The sequence below is a fragment of the Staurois parvus genome, unplaced genomic scaffold (assembly GCF_062004578.1).
Source record: "Staurois parvus isolate SC_StPar_1 unplaced genomic scaffold, SC_StPar_1.0 ptg000238l, whole genome shotgun sequence".
Taxonomy (NCBI): domain Eukaryota; kingdom Metazoa; phylum Chordata; class Amphibia; order Anura; family Ranidae; genus Staurois; species Staurois parvus.
Genome location: NW_028318034.1, coordinates 2069314 through 2087559, shown reverse-complemented (window position 1 = coordinate 2087559; position 18246 = coordinate 2069314). Strand labels below are relative to the sequence as shown.

At 37.4% G+C, this 18246-nt stretch overlaps 1 protein-coding gene across 1 annotated transcript in view; it reads left to right on the top strand.

Annotated features, from left to right (window-relative positions):
* ANOS1 (anosmin 1) overlaps positions 1 to 17554 on the top strand; it is a 243197-nt gene extending 225643 nt beyond the window's left edge. Inside the window, exons 12-14 of the mRNA XM_089680281.1 lie at positions 1678 to 1898; positions 3410 to 3551; positions 9878 to 17554. Coding sequence (XP_089536407.1) covers positions 1678 to 1898; positions 3410 to 3551; positions 9878 to 9936 — 422 coding nt within the window. The 3' untranslated portion in view covers positions 9937 to 17554. The remainder of the gene's footprint in view (positions 1 to 1677; positions 1899 to 3409; positions 3552 to 9877) is intronic.
* Positions 17555 to 18246: the final 692 nt, after the last annotated feature.

The following is an 18246-nucleotide window of genomic DNA, read 5'->3' as shown; positions in this document are numbered from 1 at the left end:
TTAATTGTGAAGATAAGAAAAATATGTACAAAAAGTTCATTCACAATATTGATGTTACATCTGCATAAACAACCTCTTCTCTGATGATCTCTGATGTACAGCTTGTGGAATATCTCTCATCAAGGACCAGCAGTAATCTGCCATCATGTTTGAGTCTCACCGGCATTGTTAATGTTCTTCCATAACTTTAATGTCTTGATGAAAGTGTTCACCTTGCTCTTCGCTCACGTGACCTGACCCATGTTCTCTGGAAAGTGGGCCAAGTGACTATGTAAGTAGTGAACCTTAATGCTCATTCTACATTCAAGTGCTTGGAAACTCAAGAGCAGCTCCTCCACAATCTCTCGATATTTGTCCGCTTTCCTGTTCCCAAGGAAATTCCGCACCACATCAGAGAATGCATTCCAAGCTCTAACCTCTGCCGCAGTCATTGTTGTAACAAAGTGTGGATCCCTGATGAGTGTTCTTATTTGAGGGCCATCATTCCTGCCTTTTTCTTTTCGGCACTGAAACTTGAAAGGGTTGAACATATATAGCTGAAGCAGTCTCCAGTATGATCAAGAGCTTTGACGAATTGCTTCATTAACCCAAGTTTTATGTGCAGTGGGGGAAATACAATTTTATTCTTATCAACCAGAGGCTCATTCTTGATGTTCTTGTCACCAGGCGTCAAACTGATTCTTGGTGACCAGTTTTTTTTAAAACAGTGTTCTAATGTAGCCCTACTGTCCCAGTAGCACAGGAAACAAGGGTATTTGGTGTGACCTCCTTGCTGACCCAGCAGAAAATTAACCATTTTCAAATCCACACAAATTACCCATTCATGAACATGGTATTCCAATCTATCCAGAACAATCTTGATGTTGGCATACTCTTCTTTCATTTTTACAGAGTGTCCTATTGGGATTGAACCATATATATTTCTGTTGTGAAGTAACACACATTTCAAACTCCTTTTACTACGCTCAGTAACAAGTCTCCATTCACTTGAATCATATGCGGGCAGTCCCATATTGAGAAGAAGCCCTTTAACATCATTACAATAAGCAAGTTGACAATCTGAATGGAAGAACTTTTGCAGTGCTGCTTCTCTGTTATGATAAAAGGAGACACTAGTGCCAGGTCTGAGTAGTCCTTTCTCTTGCAATCTAGAAGCCAACAATTCAGCTTCAGAGAGAAGGAGGGCCCACCTGGGCCCACCTCACATCAAGCCTTGTGAGTGACTGACATAACTGTGGTACCCATGGGGATGAGAACAGTGAATCTCCCAAACATATTTGTTTTTTAATTTACCAGTCATCCTCTAGCAGAATGTTGTTGGCTTGAATTAGGGGTATTATATTGTGTATTGTAATTCACAGAGAAGTAATAATGATAAAAATAATAGCAATAATAATGTAAAATCAAAACCAGTAAAACAGTGTTTATGCTGTTAATAAATAAACCAGTTTTGGTTTTTGCATATGACATTGTAATTACTAAAAGTGGTATGTCAGCACATATTCACCCTAATGCTATAACTGCTTTAACAGTTTATGAAAAGACCTTGCATTTCACAGCAGGAATCACAGGATCGTTTTTCTTGCTTGCTAAATGTTACAATACATAATTTTGCTGACAATATAAAGGGAAAGATCTTGCTGAACACTTCAATTCAAAGACACTTCTTTTTTACAGGACAAGTTGTCTCTAAAGTATTGGCTAAACCTGAGAATCTGTCAGCTTCGTTTAATGTCGAGGAGGGAAACATTACTGGACATTTTTCATGGAAACTTTCCAAAGTAAATCTTCAACAGCCTATGACAGGATTCCAGGTCACATGGGCAGAAGTCACAACAGAGAGCCGACAAAACAGTTTACCAAACAGTATCATTTCCCAGTCTCAGATATTGCCAGCGGTAAGATACAGTAATATTATTTTTTGTTGTTTTTGTAAGTTTTGTTTCTATTAATTATCTTTTAGAAAGATCAATTTTATCATATAATTTAAGTGCATATGGTTAACTATAATTTAATACTTTACATTATTTAAAACATAAGTTCACCTTTCGTAACATGTTACATGTTACATCTGTATTTATGTATACAGCACCTGCCTGCACCTCGAGAAACCCCCCGTGACAGCGGGTGGGGTTGTTCTCCTGATACCCAATGTCATAATTTAAAAACAGCAGGGCTGTATGGGGCTCCGCCCAAACAGCTGCATTGTTTACTCACAAAAAGCCACGAATAAATGAACTACAAGTCTGTCCGCCACCACAGCAGATGGCTTGTAGTTCTCAATGAACTGTGAGGGTGCTGATGAGTGCTCTTGTAGTTCATTGACACTTCCTAATGCTTTCAAACAGAAAGCTTGTACAGAGGTATGGGCAGAAAGCTGTAGGCAGTGCATTAGCCTGACACTGCACCTGCCATCTGTTGATCCTGGGTGCAATGTTCTGCTGGCTCCTTAGGAAAAAAATAATAAACGCACATGCAAAAAAATGGGCTTTTATTATTTTTTAAAAGGTGAACTTAGCCTTTAAAAATAACTGAACATTAAAGAAGAACTTCGTTCTGCAGCACGCTATATTTTTATACTCCCCTCTGAATATTGTGCAGCTTTCCTTAGGTATTTTATCATTTATCTAAGGTTTTATACTTTAAAATGGAGAGAGAAAACAGTTCATATGACCATCCCAGTGCTTTTCAGTTTTCCCCACACTGGGAGGCTTCATGTGGATCCAACAAATCGCTGCAGTAATGCCCACTCAATGTTACTAAGTAGACATTATGCCTATCTAAACTATTATACGCAGCTTTACCTAAATGTAAACAGTAGAAGAAAGTAAATCAGATGCTGTGTGTTACATGTGTTGCAGTTCAGATCACACTGTACATTGTAATCATAAGACTGAGCTCTCCTTCCATAGCCTTTACTGCTCCTGTGTAAGTGGATAATAAATTACATATTATCATCTAATATGATAAGAAATATTGCATGTCAGTTATATTTACTGAGAAACAACACCATATTCTTACATAGAGAGTAACAGATTACCTTAGAGTACACTGTTAACTGCAGTTCCTAAGTCCTGGGATTCAATGTGCAGAGGGGGTTGGCTCTACCATAATACTTTCTTATCCAGATGAAACTGGCTCCCGTGAAGTTGTATACCCCACATAGGACATTGCAGCAGTTTTTGTCATCCCCTGAAACCCAGATGATATGTTTAAGAGACTCATTGGGTCTAGTGGAGGACTGGGGATCTGCAAACAGGAATTGAGCCTGCTGCATTGCCCTGTACTGTTTTTTGCAAAGCATCAGAGAGAAAAACAGATGAGACCAAAACAGGTGAGGCTGGAGTTCTGCTTTAATTGTGAACACTGTCTTCAGAGTTATCTAACAAACATTTTCTATTATATGCAGGACCATTATGTTTTGACAGTTCATAATCTTAGGCCATCAATGCTCTACCGATTGGAAGTCCAAGTATTAACAACAGGGGGAGAGGGTCCAGCAACAATAAAATCCTTCCAAACACCAGATGTAATTCCATCATTACCTCATAGTAAGTAAACTCTGGTGTCAGATTTTTTTTATTTCCAAATTTTATTTTATAAAATGTTAATATAGTTATCCAAAAAGCAGTGCATCTACTTTCTAAATCCAGCCTGAAGGATTAGATACTTCACTTAGTAAAGTGAATAAAAAATCTGAAAAGTGCATGTTTAGTTTGGCAAGTTAATCACAGTAAATAAGGTTAAAGTGCTTCTGAAGGCTGAAGGTTTTTTTTACCTTCATACAGTCTATGCATGAAGGTAAAAAGCCTTCTGTGTGCAGCAGCCCCCCAACCCCCCCAATACTTACCTGAGCCCCTTTGTGATCCAGTAATGTGCACAAGAGCCTCAGCTTCCTGGGGACTCTCTCTCCTCATTGACTGAGACAACAGCAGAGCCATTGGGGATGGGGCCAAGTGATGGCTCTATGTGTGAATGGACATGCAGAGTAGCAGCTCAGGAGCAAGCGTGCTTGGGTGCCCCAATAGCAAGTTGCTTGCTTTGGGGGCACTAAGCAGGAGGGAGGGGCCAGAAGTGCCAGCAGGGGACCCAAGAAGAGGAGAATCAGGGCTGCTCTGTGCAAAACCACTGCACAGAGCAGGTAAGTATGACACGTTATTTTTTTTTAAATTGCTTTTAATAACATTTTAAACCAGCCTTTTTCAACTTTCTCAACACAGAAGAATCCTTGAAATTACTTTTTGGTCTCGGGGAACCCCTGCTAAAAATTATTCTATCTACGGCTCATGATACATTGGTGTGATGGTCAGTGGAAAGAATGTTCCTTACACTTGTGGTCATTGAGAAGAATTACCCCCTTATAGATAGCTGAAAATATCAATGGTGTTAGTGGGAACCAATCTGAGAAGCGGATATTGCTCATTGCTCAAGGAACCCCTAGCAACATCTGGAGGAACCCTAGGGTTCCATGGAACCCTGGTTGAGAAACCCTGCTTTAAACTGTGGTCACATCAATAATGTATGAAAATAAAGAATAAAATAAAATTTTTCTTCACCACATGATTGGTTGTTTGTTGTAAACAGTGCAGTGAACATTCACCTTGCCCAAGCTGGCCATCCAGACAAACAAGGTGAATGTAGGAATCCTCCCCACTGGGTCATTGTATTCTGACAATGGCACCCACCGCTGTCAGATTACACTGATCAATGGCTGCAGCCACTGATTGATGGAGCATTTTTCAACATGTTCCTTTGACAAAAGTCGATAAAGCAATCAACTCCTGTGCAGCTGTAGAGTCCACACACACTTATAGTAATTCATCTAGTCCAGCGGGGAATTTCTATCAGAGCATAGCCAGCTTAACCTTCCTAGTGGCAATCCCGAGTGTGACTCGGGGTTAATTTTCAGTACCAAAAGTGGTAACCTCGAGCCACACTCGGGACTACTCCATAGTGCTTCTCCTGTTTCCCCCCCCCCCCGATCCCTACCTTGTCCTGCGATCCCACGATGTCCTCTTGCTATGTCCTCCAGCCATGTCCTCCAGCCAATGCCAACATCCGTCTTCCGGGTTCCGTTCCCTGCAAGCGTCGATATGCACGGGGGGGGGGGGGGGGGGCGGAACCGGCAGGAAATTCAAAAAAGTTAAAATATGACATACAGACAATACACTGTAATCTTTTAGAATTACATTACTGTATCAAACCATTTCACCTAAATTTTGTCCCTAGTGCTTTATCCAGTGCCCTGCTTGCACTTTTACTGTTCTTTCTGCCTGGAAACTTGAGAACGTCCATGGCATTCAAAAAGCCTCCCTTTATGTCAAAAGCGGTTTTAGACCAGCTAGAAAACAGTGATAGTGAATTAGAATTACTTGCAGAATTGAGTGATAGTGATTTGTGGGGAAATTCATCATCAGACAATGACATTATTGAATTAAATGTATTAGTATTATATAATTATTTTTTATAATTATTTATTATATTATATTTTATGATTTTGTGTGTTTATCATACCTGAGATGTTTACTAGACTCTTGTTTGGACAGATTTAAGTGAGTTATTCCTAAGAATTACAGGCTTACAATATAAAACAACACATTTTCATGCAAAACAATGTAATGCTTTGACATTCAAAAATATTGATTAGATAGACCGCCAGGGAAGTTAAGTAAACAGTCTCCCAGAGTTTTTATAGATTGAGGCTGATTTACTAGAGGATTTGAGAATGTTCACATCACTTAAATTATCTGATAATGTAAAAAGAAAATCCCTGTTTACTTATTTCATATGTACATGATTGGATAGTTGAACTGAATATTTGCACAATTTATTTTGTGTACATTCTCAAGCAAAGCTGACCATACTTGAATCAAACTTTGGCAGGTCCATCAGGGACCAGCCACATTTTGATCTATGTTTGGGCAGGGAGATTGTACAGAAGTTAATCTACAGTACTGTATTGTACTACTGTAAAACCGCCCTGTCAGATTTTTTCCACTTGATCAAAGGTGATCAAGGTATTCTGATGGCGGGTGTATTCTCACAGCAGGGAGGATTCCCTCATCCACATTGGGAATGTGGATTGTTGAATCGAGTCTGTTTTTTTTCATTCAACTTGCTTGCTAAATTAAAAAGCAAATTACTAATCTATGGGCTGCTTAAGTCTCATTTTCTCTTGGTATGTAAGCCACTTCAAAACAGTGGATAAGTGTATTCTCAGGTTAATTGCTGTACACCAAAAACTGATTGTGGTGGAGACATTACACTGTGAACTAGTTCAAAGGGAGAAGCTAAGGTGTCCGTTTATGAACCAGCAGTAATAGATCGCTGCTCAGTTTTCCGGCATTCTCGGAGAACACAGTTCTCCTGAGAATGCAGTTTATGAAGCAGTTCTCTGAACGAAGGGAGAACGGTCTCCAAACACTGGAGAACGGTCTACAAACTCTGGAAAATGGCTGATTTTACTATAATCTCGCGAGATTACAGTAAAAGATCAGTTTACTAAGCAGAGGTAAATTATCTCTGCTTAGTTTGCGGTCCCTCTGATTCTCCAGCTCTGGGCTGGAGAATCTGGAGGGAGAACACAGATCTCCAGTGAAGGGCTGACATGATCTCCTGAGTGTTATAAACTGTGAATGACCAGAGAATAGCTGAGATCCGTTGAATCGCAGCTATTCTCTGTGTCATAAACGGACACCTAAATTGGATGGTTTTATCTTGAAGAATTAGTGTTATAGCAGTATAGTGTATATCAGTGTGAAAGCTATGTGTTAAGTCCAATGTATTATACCCTTTCTGGGAGCACATTCTTGGTGAAATTATATTAAATTATTTTCATTAAAATTCAGATTGTAACCACATCTTTGGCTGAGAATGTTGACTGTGTTGTTTCAGCCTAAGATTCCACCTACCAGCTATAATGTTTCATTATGGTTCTGTAAATCAGTTCTACATCTGTACAGGCTTCTACCCAAATGCCTAAATATGTTTACAATTAAGGGGGATGACAAGAATTTGGCATGGTCATCCTTATTCTGCACCTTTATGATGACAGTCTCAACACTGATAACTTTTGTATTTTCCTATGCCATGATTCAACATGGCACCAGTGTGTAGCTTTATGATTTATTTCGGCCCTGAACTCTTACATGGTTTCTCTGTGTACTATTTACAAGTGGAGTCCTGTGTGCATTCCTGCAATTTCTGCATAAGGAATATTTTCTTTTTACCAAGTATTTTCAAGAAGAAATTCACAAACATTTCAGAGCTTTTGAAATGTTAATGCACTAAATAGTAAAAGAACACAAACAGTTTGGTAAGCAGTGAATGGATGTACCATTATCCTGCACAGCTGCATAAAAAACAGTGTTGTAATTGGCAATTAAGAACAAAACTGTGTTTGTTGTTACATTCTTCCCTTAGTTTACATTCTTTGCTGGGTAAAGAGTGCTCTGTTCAACCAAGCAGGAATGATTGATACTAAGAATCACCTTTAATCTTTCCTTCCTTTGCAGTATTTTGTTTGTTTTCTATTATTGTGTGATCAATTATATGGGTGAAAGGTAGCTTTAAAAAATTCATACCGTTCCAGGTAGATATAAAAGATACAAATTAATGCAGTTCTGTACTCATTAATAAATCACTAAACTTGTTTATTTTTCTAGTGTAAAGCCGGCGATAGACAGAGCGATTTTCTTTCCTGCAACCTTGGGTTAGAAAGAAAATCGCTTGATTTCCCCATCAACATAGTAAGTGTTGATGGGGGAATCCCTCTCGCGGAGCCAATGTGTTCTCCTGGGGGAAGCTGTCCCCGCCGGGAGAACACAGTGATTACTGCTAGTGGCTATAATAGCCACTTGCAATAATCACATGTAAAATTCTACAGGCTACTGGTACCCAAGTTGATCGATCGATTAACTTGGGTACATTCAGCCTGCCGATTCTTGGCTTGAATCTTGTCCGGTCCCCACTAAACTGGTTGAGATTCAAATCATCTATGGCTGGCTTTAATGCCTGAATTTGACTTTATATAAGCCTCTTGGAACTCAACCTTAGAACTCCCTGTACAGCAACTCTTAGCTTGAGAGGGAGAAGGACAGGACTGTCAGCCAGGTAGCCAGTCAGATGTGCTGCATGACAATGTGTTGACAGGAGCATGCTCATAGGAGGAGAAAGCAGAGAGATAACCTTACCAGTCTGCTAATGCTATTTTACTATAAAGTCAACAGGCTGGGTGGAGGGAGGACACATTCCTTAGTAAGCGGTGTCATTCACCTAGCTGTGCTGTGTAGGGGCTGTGCAAATCTCCGGAATGAATGGACAAAAATATAAAGTCTTTGGATTTCTTTTGTGAATTTAGCTGCTTCAGTTCAGTTTTAAGCAATGTGTACAAGAAAACTTTAGTACTTTATTTTATATACTGATATAAACTATATTTTTCTGTCACTGCTACAGGAAATATTATATTTTATTGTATTGCTTGAATGTTACAGTTTAATAATATCTATTAGAAATAAAAGGGTTCATTTAATATATATGTGAACCCTCACCTTGTAAAACAAACCACTCAGTTTAAAACAGAAATAAAAAGCAAAACATTTGTGCATAAAAATAAGAAAAATTATAAATACCTGTTTTCCCTTTTTTATATGTGATCACATACCCTCTGTGCTCAGATGCATAAGGATGTTGCAGAGTTGGGGGAGGAAAAACAGTAGTACACTGATCTTCTCAGTGAATGGCTGTAAAGAGGGGGGGATGACAACAGAACTCTGATCATTGGTGGAAAGCAGGCTGAGTTCTCAGCACAGAAAAACAGACCATGGTGTGTTCTCCTGCTTAGCGTGGTTAGTTTTTAATAGGAAAGCAAAGGAACTGGCAGGACCACCATAGATTTCACACAAAGGGAGCAATACAAAGAGAAAAGAGAGCAGGCTGCATAAGAGTAGAAAGAGTAAGTCAAATACAACTTAGTCAAGAAAAATCTTTCTTGTCCTACATGGTAATAGAATCAGTTCCCTGAAATGAGATATTTCCAAAATATCTTTAGAAATTATACACCAGTTTATTAAAAAAAAATCGTACAGCATGTTTTAAAATTGTATTAAGTTTTTTTTTCCATTACTACCACTTGAGACAGAGCATTTTTCAGGTTGACTATGTTTACCATAAAGGCATACTTTAGTTAGGTCTAGTATTCTGGATTAAAATTGTGCTGCTGGCCAATTTTACACTGCTTAATTCTTTTAGTAAAACTCCCACTTGTACTCTTTTTTTTCCTAGTATATTTCAGACAATTCTCCCTCATTCAAAATTTCCTGCTGTTGGCCAATTCTACACTTCTTTATAATTTGTGGTCTAATAGAGGTTGATAGAACTTGGCCAGCTGCAGGACAGGTTTGCATCAGCAAAAGCAGGAGCAGCAAACTACTGGTCAGTTTGTATCAGTCAGTCAAAGTGGGTCTATGACTGTTTGAGGAAACTACTTGAAAAGGCCATTTTTTTTGAAAAGTTAAACAAATCTAATTGGACTGCTGCTGTATGTTAAGCCAAGCAAAAGAAAAAAAAAACAATCAATTCTACAGCCCATCATGTGCTGGCAGTGTAGGCTGTTGCTGAGACTGCACTTGAACGTTGTACTGTTCCCTAACACCACATACAGCTATAAGGCATCCCCTCAAGCATGTTATTTAAAGTGTAAAAAGCAAAACGTTTTCTTTAATTTTGGATAGAGTAAGGGAAGGTTATAACCCCTTTCAGTTTTTTTAGTTCTATGCCAGTTTGTTAAATTATGTACTAAATGTTTAACATCATTATGATAATAATATGCCACCCTATGTTTAATAGATTAATGTTCGATGTTCTGTTTTCTTTGCAGGGCCTCGTGTGAAGCAACATCATCCTCATCACTACAAGTCATCTTCAGATAAAATTTGAACAATTACTGTTAGACTTATATAAAATTAACTTTGCATGACATAAAAACCCACCTAGAAGGACAATGCATCATTTTCCTGAAGACATATCAAATTTAAAACAGGCAGCCATTTCTGCATTTGTGTTCTGGACCTTCGATGTGGCTTCTTCTCAAGTCCCAGTATGCAACGTGTAGCATATATTGAAGGATAGATTTGAGCTACTTGTGTTGCTTTACTTTGTATTTTACCTAGATTGTAACAAAAAAGTGCTTTATATGGCACTTTTTTCCTTTGTACCAATTATTCCTTGTAGTTATTGGTTTGTGAATATTATATTTTGTAAATACTGCTAAGTGTAGGAACAAAAATTAATTATAAAAGGAACAGGAAGGAGGCCAGTATAAATGATGGAAGAAATAAGATGCAAAAGAGAGAGTTGCAAAGCAACAGCCAGGGAAGCTTATAAGGTTTGCAAAAGCCTGACTGTTTCATGGAAAGAAATGGGGCAATTAGCTTCTAGTGTGTATTTTTGCCCCATAAAGGTATACCTATCTTGTATAGCTTCAGATTTCAAAACATCTGCAGCTATTGGTGCTTCTTCATACCGCAAAGAGAAAAGAAACTTTCAGCAGAGCTTTCTTTAAAACTCTTAGCTACACAGAGTACACATGGGACATCTAGATCTCTGTGATGCACTGCCCCTTTTGAGCTGCCATTTTCTAGTTTTTCGAACACCTTGCTGTTTGTGCTATCCACAAATGTTTACCATTCAGTGGGATTTGTGTTTGCCTACTCTGACCTGGAAACACCATTTTTTCCCAAAAAGAATGGACAGACCAGCAGACCGAATGGACATTCACCAATTATTCTGGTTGTACTGCTATTCCTCAGTTGTCCATTTGTTGACTAAACATTTCCTTCATTATAAGTACAATGATAAATACAAGACATTTTTTAAGGAGAATGGCATATATTCACTCCAGTAAGGGTTAATATTCCCTTATTTAATTTTCCTTAGGTCCTTGAGAATATACAGCGGACAATAGTAGCTGTGTATAGCCATATTGTATTGCTAGCCATCAAAGAGTGCCTCTACAGTTCATATCTACACATCAAAAGTCAATCGATAAAAAAAATGTACTTCAATCTTGTTCTTTGTAATAGTTTATTACATTGCAAGACAAAATATGGTCACCATGTGATGCTTTAAAAATTACTTTCACATTTTATATGTCGTATACAGTGCTGCATTTAGTAGAATTTATAATTATTTTTCATTCAAATATATAATATAATATATATAAATATATATATTTTTTGTTTCTGAGTTTCAACACAATGTCTTCCAATTGTTACCTAATTTTCACCCAAAATATTATGCTATGCTTTCTTATGATAATTTCAACCAGTTAATCAGTTAATGCAATGGCTTCAGAATAATCAACTCATTGGGTAGTTTATTGATTGGTAGACTTTAGATTTCTTTTGTCATATTTTTGTTTTTAAAATTTGCATTGTGTTAAACGTAAAACATAGCACTCCTTTTGTTTGTATATGTATGTAAAATAAGGATTTTTTGATGAGTTCATAAAGTGATAATGGGGTTTTCAAATATTAGAAAATACAAAATGCCAATTGGTATGGGCTTGCTTACTTCTGTTGTTGTTTTAACATTTATTTTACTTTGGAGTAGTTGATTCAAGGTGTTTTTTCAAAGCTGAACTAAAGGAAAAGGGCTAAATACACAGATAAAATACATATTTGGAGAATTGCCAAAGGATTTGTATTGCTCTCCATCCAGTTCTGAAATGTACACAGCTCTGCCACCTACACCGTGTTCCAAATTATTATGCAAATTATATTTTTCTCATTTACCTAAATAATTGATGTAAATAACAGTCAGCATAATTCTCATGTTATCAACTTTTAAGAGTACAATTCAAATTTTATTGAACAAACCTCCTAATGATAACAGTATTTTTTTTAAACATAAAAAACTTCCAATGCACTGTTCCAAATTATTACACACAGTAAGTTTCAAAACACTTTATAGGTTGTAAAGAACTGAAAATTGTTGTTTGCAGCATATTTACTGAAATCAAAAGCTATTTCAATCAAACTTTTAACAACATTTTAACTTTTTAAACATTTTAACAGGTCACGTTACATTGTAACATAGGACCCCTTATTTGATAGCAGCTTCACAAGTCTTGCATCCATTGAACTTGTGAGTTTCTGGACAGTTTCTGCTTGAATTTGTTTGCAAAATGTCAGAATAGCCTCCCAGAGCTGCTGTTTGGATGTAAACTTGCTCCCACCCTCATAGATCTTTTGCTTGAGGATGCTCCAAAGGTTCTCAATAGGATTGAGGTCAGGGAAGGATGGAAGCCACACCATGACTTTCTCTCCTTTTATCCCAATAACAGCCATTGATGCAGAGGTATTCTTTGCAGCATGAGATGGTGCATTGTCATGCATGAAGATGATTTTATTATGGAAAGCATAGTTCTTCCTTCTGTACCAGGGAAGAAAGTGGTCAGTCATAAACTCCACATACTTTGCAGAGGTCATCTTTACACCTTCGGGGGCTCTAAAGGGGCCGACCAGCTCTGTTTCCATGATTCCAGCCCAAAACATGACTCCACCACCGCCTTGCTGATGTCGCAGCCTTGTTGGAACAGGGTGGCCGTCCACCAACCGTCCACCAACCATCCACTACTCCATCCATCTGGACCATCCAGGGTTGCACGGCACTCATCAGTGAACAGGACTATTTGAAAATTAGTCTTCATGTATTTTTCTGCCCAATGCAGCTGTTTCTGCTTGAGAGCATTGGTTATTGGTGGCCGAATAGAAGGTTTATGCACAGTTGCAAGACTCTGGAGGACTCTACACCTTGATGTCCGTGGGACTCCAGAGGCACCAGCAGCTTCAAATATCTGTTTGCTGCTATGTAACGGTATTTTAGCAGCTGCTCTCTTGATCCGATGCATGGATCTGGCAAAAATCTTCCTCAATGTGCCTTTATCTGCACAAACCCGTCTGTGCTCTGAATCAGCCACAAATCTCTTAATAGTGCGATGATCACGCTTAAGTTTTCGTGAAATATCTAATGTTTTCATACCTCGTCCAAGGCATTGAACTATTTCACTCTTTTCGGCAGCAGATAGATCCTTTTTCTTCCCCATATTGCTTGAAAATGGTGCTCTGCTTAATAATGTGGAACACCGTCCTTTAGTAGTTTTTCCTTAAATTGGGCTCACCTGCCAATCTAATTATCACAGGTGTCCGAGATTGTTTTCAGTGATCAAAAGAGCCCTGACACACAATGCCATCCATGAGTTAAACTGAAAAACAAAATATTTCATCTTTGTGACACTTAAATAGAATTTGCATAATAATTTGGAACGCGGTGTATATAGCCCTTTTTGACAGAACAGGAGATGTGCTTTTGTCCCTGCTGCACTTAGGCAACATCTATAGGTACTCAATACCCTTATTCTGTGACTGGACACTGAAATGAGAGGCAACGCACTGGAGAACTCCTTGTATCACTTCTCCCCATTCTAGCCTGAACTTTATATACAGGATTTTGCAAAAGGATGATAACTAATCTTATTCAGAAAAGTTACATTTACTGTTGCTTTTATGAATACAGAACTGCATGTATTTAAAACCTGCTTGGAGTTTAGCTTAATGTAATGAGAACTGTAGTACTGTATATGGCAAATACTATGTTTGCTATGGTAGCCATTACCTACCTAACAAAATCTGTCACAAACCTGGGAAATTCAAATTGAGCACAGAGTGCGAAAATACATATGCAAAAGTTACCTTCAGTGAAACCACTCAAAACAAACTGCAGACCCAAAGATAAAGACAGCTAAAGACAAGCTGAACTTTCCTTAATCCCATCAACCTCCCTATTTCTCATCGACACCACTGGTTATGTTAAAGGGTCAGTGTGGAGGCTTGCTAGATCTGGGGGGAGTTCAAGTTTGATTCTTACAAAAAAAGTCAAAATTTACATATTATTTCAGCTTGCTGTCTCTGTATTTACTAAACATTTTGACAGGGTCTTTAAAGATGGTTTCCTTTGTTTTTTTTTTATTATAATACAGGATTTATATAGCGCCAACAGTTTGCTCAGCGCTTTACAATATAACAATAGACAATACAGCAACAATACAGTTCAATACAAGAGGGATAGGAGGGCCCTGCTCCTTGGAGCTTACAATCTAAGTTATTCAAAAATGTGTACTTTCTTCAAAAGATAAATATGAAAAAGGTAAAAGAAAAAAAAAGTTTCAGCTGATTTAGAAAAAAAAACATGTAAAATACTTATAAGCCTAATGTGAAAAATACATAAAATACATGAATTGTCTTACCCAGCATATTCAGGCTAGATCAATTGCTGTGTACATCATTTATTAGTAACTCTTTTGTGCTGTAAAATAAATAGACGTATACAATTGTTTAGAAAACAAAAAGGTTGTAATTTTATAGTCCAGTATTTTTTTTTTTTTTTTCGTTTTAAAGCTAATCACTGTATGGAAAAGCATGTTATTGTAATCTCGAACTCCAGTGTGTCATTTTCATATTTGTGATGACCAGCACAAATTTTGCAGTGACTTAGCTGTCATTTTGATTGCAACTTACATATGCAACTTTTTTTCCTGGTAATTTTTTCTACAAGTTCAAATGTTGCATAAATGTATAGATTATACTTCTGGGATGAGTACGCTAATTACAGAGGTCATGCAATATTCTGAAAGGAGGGTAGTCCGTGAGACTCTCAGCATAATAGTTTGGGTGGTATGTATCCTATTTAGATTCTGAACACTTGCAAGCACTATCTAGGGTTGTCTGTAAGAGACAATCCTTTTTATATCCAAATTTTGCCGAAATCCGTAAATCAGCTTTAAACTATATTTTTTTCTAAAATATCAGTTATGTATTGCCAAAAAATTTTCTGGCAGCAGATTGTTGCATGTGACACCTAAATGTACATCAGTGTAAAAAATAAGTAATGTGTATACCAACTCTTATTCTGAATTCTCTGCAGTGATAAATTTAGTTAACATTTTCATTTTAGAAGTGAATGTGTTCACACATTTACTGTGTTGGATATTGACACAATTTAGCCCTGTATACCATGTGCAGGAATAAAACAAATTCATATACTGCTTAACCTAGAAGCTAATGTTTTCAAAAACAAAATCTGTAGAAGTATTCACATGTTGGTTCTTGTGCACTATAATGCATGCAGAAAACAACTACTAAAAATAGCAAAAACACTTTTACTAAATACATACACTGCAAAGTAGCAGAAATGCAACTATGTTAACAAAAAAAACACATTGATAGAAGTTAGCTGTTTTAACAGCCAGCAAAGTTTCAAAATGTGTTTACCCTGAAGCCATTTTATTGTTTCTTCCTCTTCTATTTTTATTATTTTCTTCTAATACAGAGTCTTTCAATATTATTACCAATGTATGCTCTTTCTTTTTATCTTTGTGTCTAGGTGTACTGCACCTTAACTCCACCTTTCTGACAACTATTTGACATTATGTTCAAAGGGAAATGACTAAGGTGTCCGTTTATGACACACGGGTGTCCTTTTATGACACAGAGAATAGCTGCGATTCAACGGATGTCAGCTATTCTCTGGTCATTCACAGTTTATAACACTCAGGAGATCATGTCAGCCCTTCTCTGGAGATCTGTGTTCTCCCTCCAGATTCTCCAGCCCAGAGCTGGAGAATCAGAGGGACCGAAAACTAAGCAGAGATAGTTTACCTCTGCTTAGTAAACTGATCTTTTACTATAATCTCGAGAGATTATAGTAAAATGAGCCGTTTTTCAGAGTTTGTACACCGTTCTCCAGCGTTTGGAGACCGTTCTCCCTTCGTTCGGAGAACTGCTTCATAAACTGCATTCACAGGAGAACTGTGTTCTCCGAGAATGCCGGAGAACTGAGCAGCGATCTATTACCGCTGGTTCACAAACGGACACCACAGAATAGCTGAGATTCAGAGGATCACAGCTATTCTCTGGTCATTCACAGTTTATGACATCCAGGAGAATATGTTCAGCCCTTCTCTGGAGATCTGTGTTCTCCCTCCAGATTCTCCATCCCAGAGCTGGGGAATCGGAGGGACCGAAAACTAAGCAGAGATAATTTACCTCTGTTTAGTAAACTGATCTTTTACTGTAATCTCGCGAGATTATAGTTAAATCAGCCGTTTTCCAGCGTTTGTAGACCGTTCTCCCTTCGTTTGGAGAACTGATCTACATATGCTACATAAGCAGCATTCACAGGAGAACTGTGTTCTCTGAGAATGCCGGAGAACTGAGCAGTGATCTATTACCGCTGGTTCATAAACGGACACCTAAATTAGCTTGTTGCTATGAGAAAGTTCCAAGCACAGTAACTCCTACAGAATGTTCTTGTTGGCTTTCAGCATACAAAGGGTTAACTCATTTTTTTTTTTAGGTAACCTAGCAAGTCTATGTTCAGTTTAAACACCCAGTTGTGCAGTTCCTATTGTTAAAACCTGCATGATTAGGTATTCAAAGTGAAGATTCACACTGCATTCTGTTGAAACATCTGTGTTTGCATTTCACGCTGCCAAAATTTACAGATTTTGTTTTTTAATGGAGTAAGTGTATTTTATTTATAATCAAGTTGATTATTTCATTTCTTTCTAGGACTGTCACATTTTGTTAGAAATGTGGAAACAGGCTTTAAGTGTTTTTTGTTAAATTCTTTTATAGAGACATTTTAAACCTTGTGCAGTCAAGCTGCATCAGGTTGTTGTCCGCTTAATACAATATAATCACCATAAAGCAAACCATACCCAGAATAGGTCATATATAATAATAAGTCTGTTTAGGTCATATAACAGTGGTATGTAAAACTAATACCGTAGATAGAACTGAATGCAGTAGTAAGGGGGAAAATATCCATATAACCCAAAAATAGTAGTTTTTAAAATGCTTTAATGGCGGTTTTTCTGTAAAAAATGGTTTAATATTTTGTATTTATTGCCTTTCATTGTGGTGCAACACCTGTGTATTTCAATAATAGGGACAAGGAAAGTAGCCTAATTCAAATGTTTTGTAGAAATGACCATGATGTGAATACAACGTTGCATGTAGTAATATTAACATTTTATTTAAGCTGTAAATGTATAAATGCCAATGCTAATTATAGCGTGTTTTATGTGTCTTGCATGTCAAAATATAAGTCTTTGGAAATCTTCAGTTTTAGGCATGGCTCAGTTGAACCCATCTAGCATTTGCTGAATATATTTGTATAAAACTGGTGATCATAAAACCATATCTGTCTGTAGTATGTCCTCTTTTGTGCAAATCTACATATGTTTGAATGTAGAAATCATATTCAATGATGGTGGTGAGTATGGCTTATGTCATGGTCACCACATATTTATTTATATATGTAAGAGAAAAGGTTTGTTTTTTTGTCCCTTGCATAAAGTTTATAAAATTGAAGAAAAAAGTGTAAAGATGATTTTGTAAAGAAATTTTTAAGTGTAAATATTATCCTAAGTTACCAATCTCACATTAGAATTTGTACATAATGTTTATGTAATAAACTATCCCTAAATGTAAAATGTTTATGTGTCTTTTTTTAAGGATAGCTGTACTTACTTATAGGTAATTCAACAACTATATAAATGCTTTAAACTAAAGGTATTTATAAATGTCCCAATTATATCAAACTGAATAGCTCAGTATATAATATCTAAATGGACAAACTTGAGAAACTCAGCATAAAACACTACATTGTGACTAATGAATACATAACGTCAGTTAAAAAAAAGTTTATGTCAAGCCAAAATTTGTTTGCTTAGTTTTGGATAGTAAAGGAAGGGTTTTGCTGCTATCCAGTGCTCCTATAGCAAGATTTACACGAAACGTGTAATTTTTCACTCTCAACAAGTGTAATTCATACATTATGATCTTTGTGATATAATTTGTTTTTATATATTGTTTGAATAAAATTTGTGATGTATTTTATATATATGGGGCAGCACAATGGCTAAATGGTTAGCACTTCCGCCTGGCAGTACTAGGGTCGTTGGCTCAAGTCCCAACCATGGCACCTCCTGCCTGGAGTTTGCATGTTCTCCCTGTGCATGCATGGGTTTCCTCCAGGTACTCCGGTTTCTTCCCACACTCCAAAGACACCCCAAGCACTACACAGATGCATACAGTGGCTCTTTGCACTGACACAGGTGGCACAGAGAGCCTGGAGCAAAAGGGAACTCTGCCCACCTCCCTGTCCACCTGTTTTGATTGACAG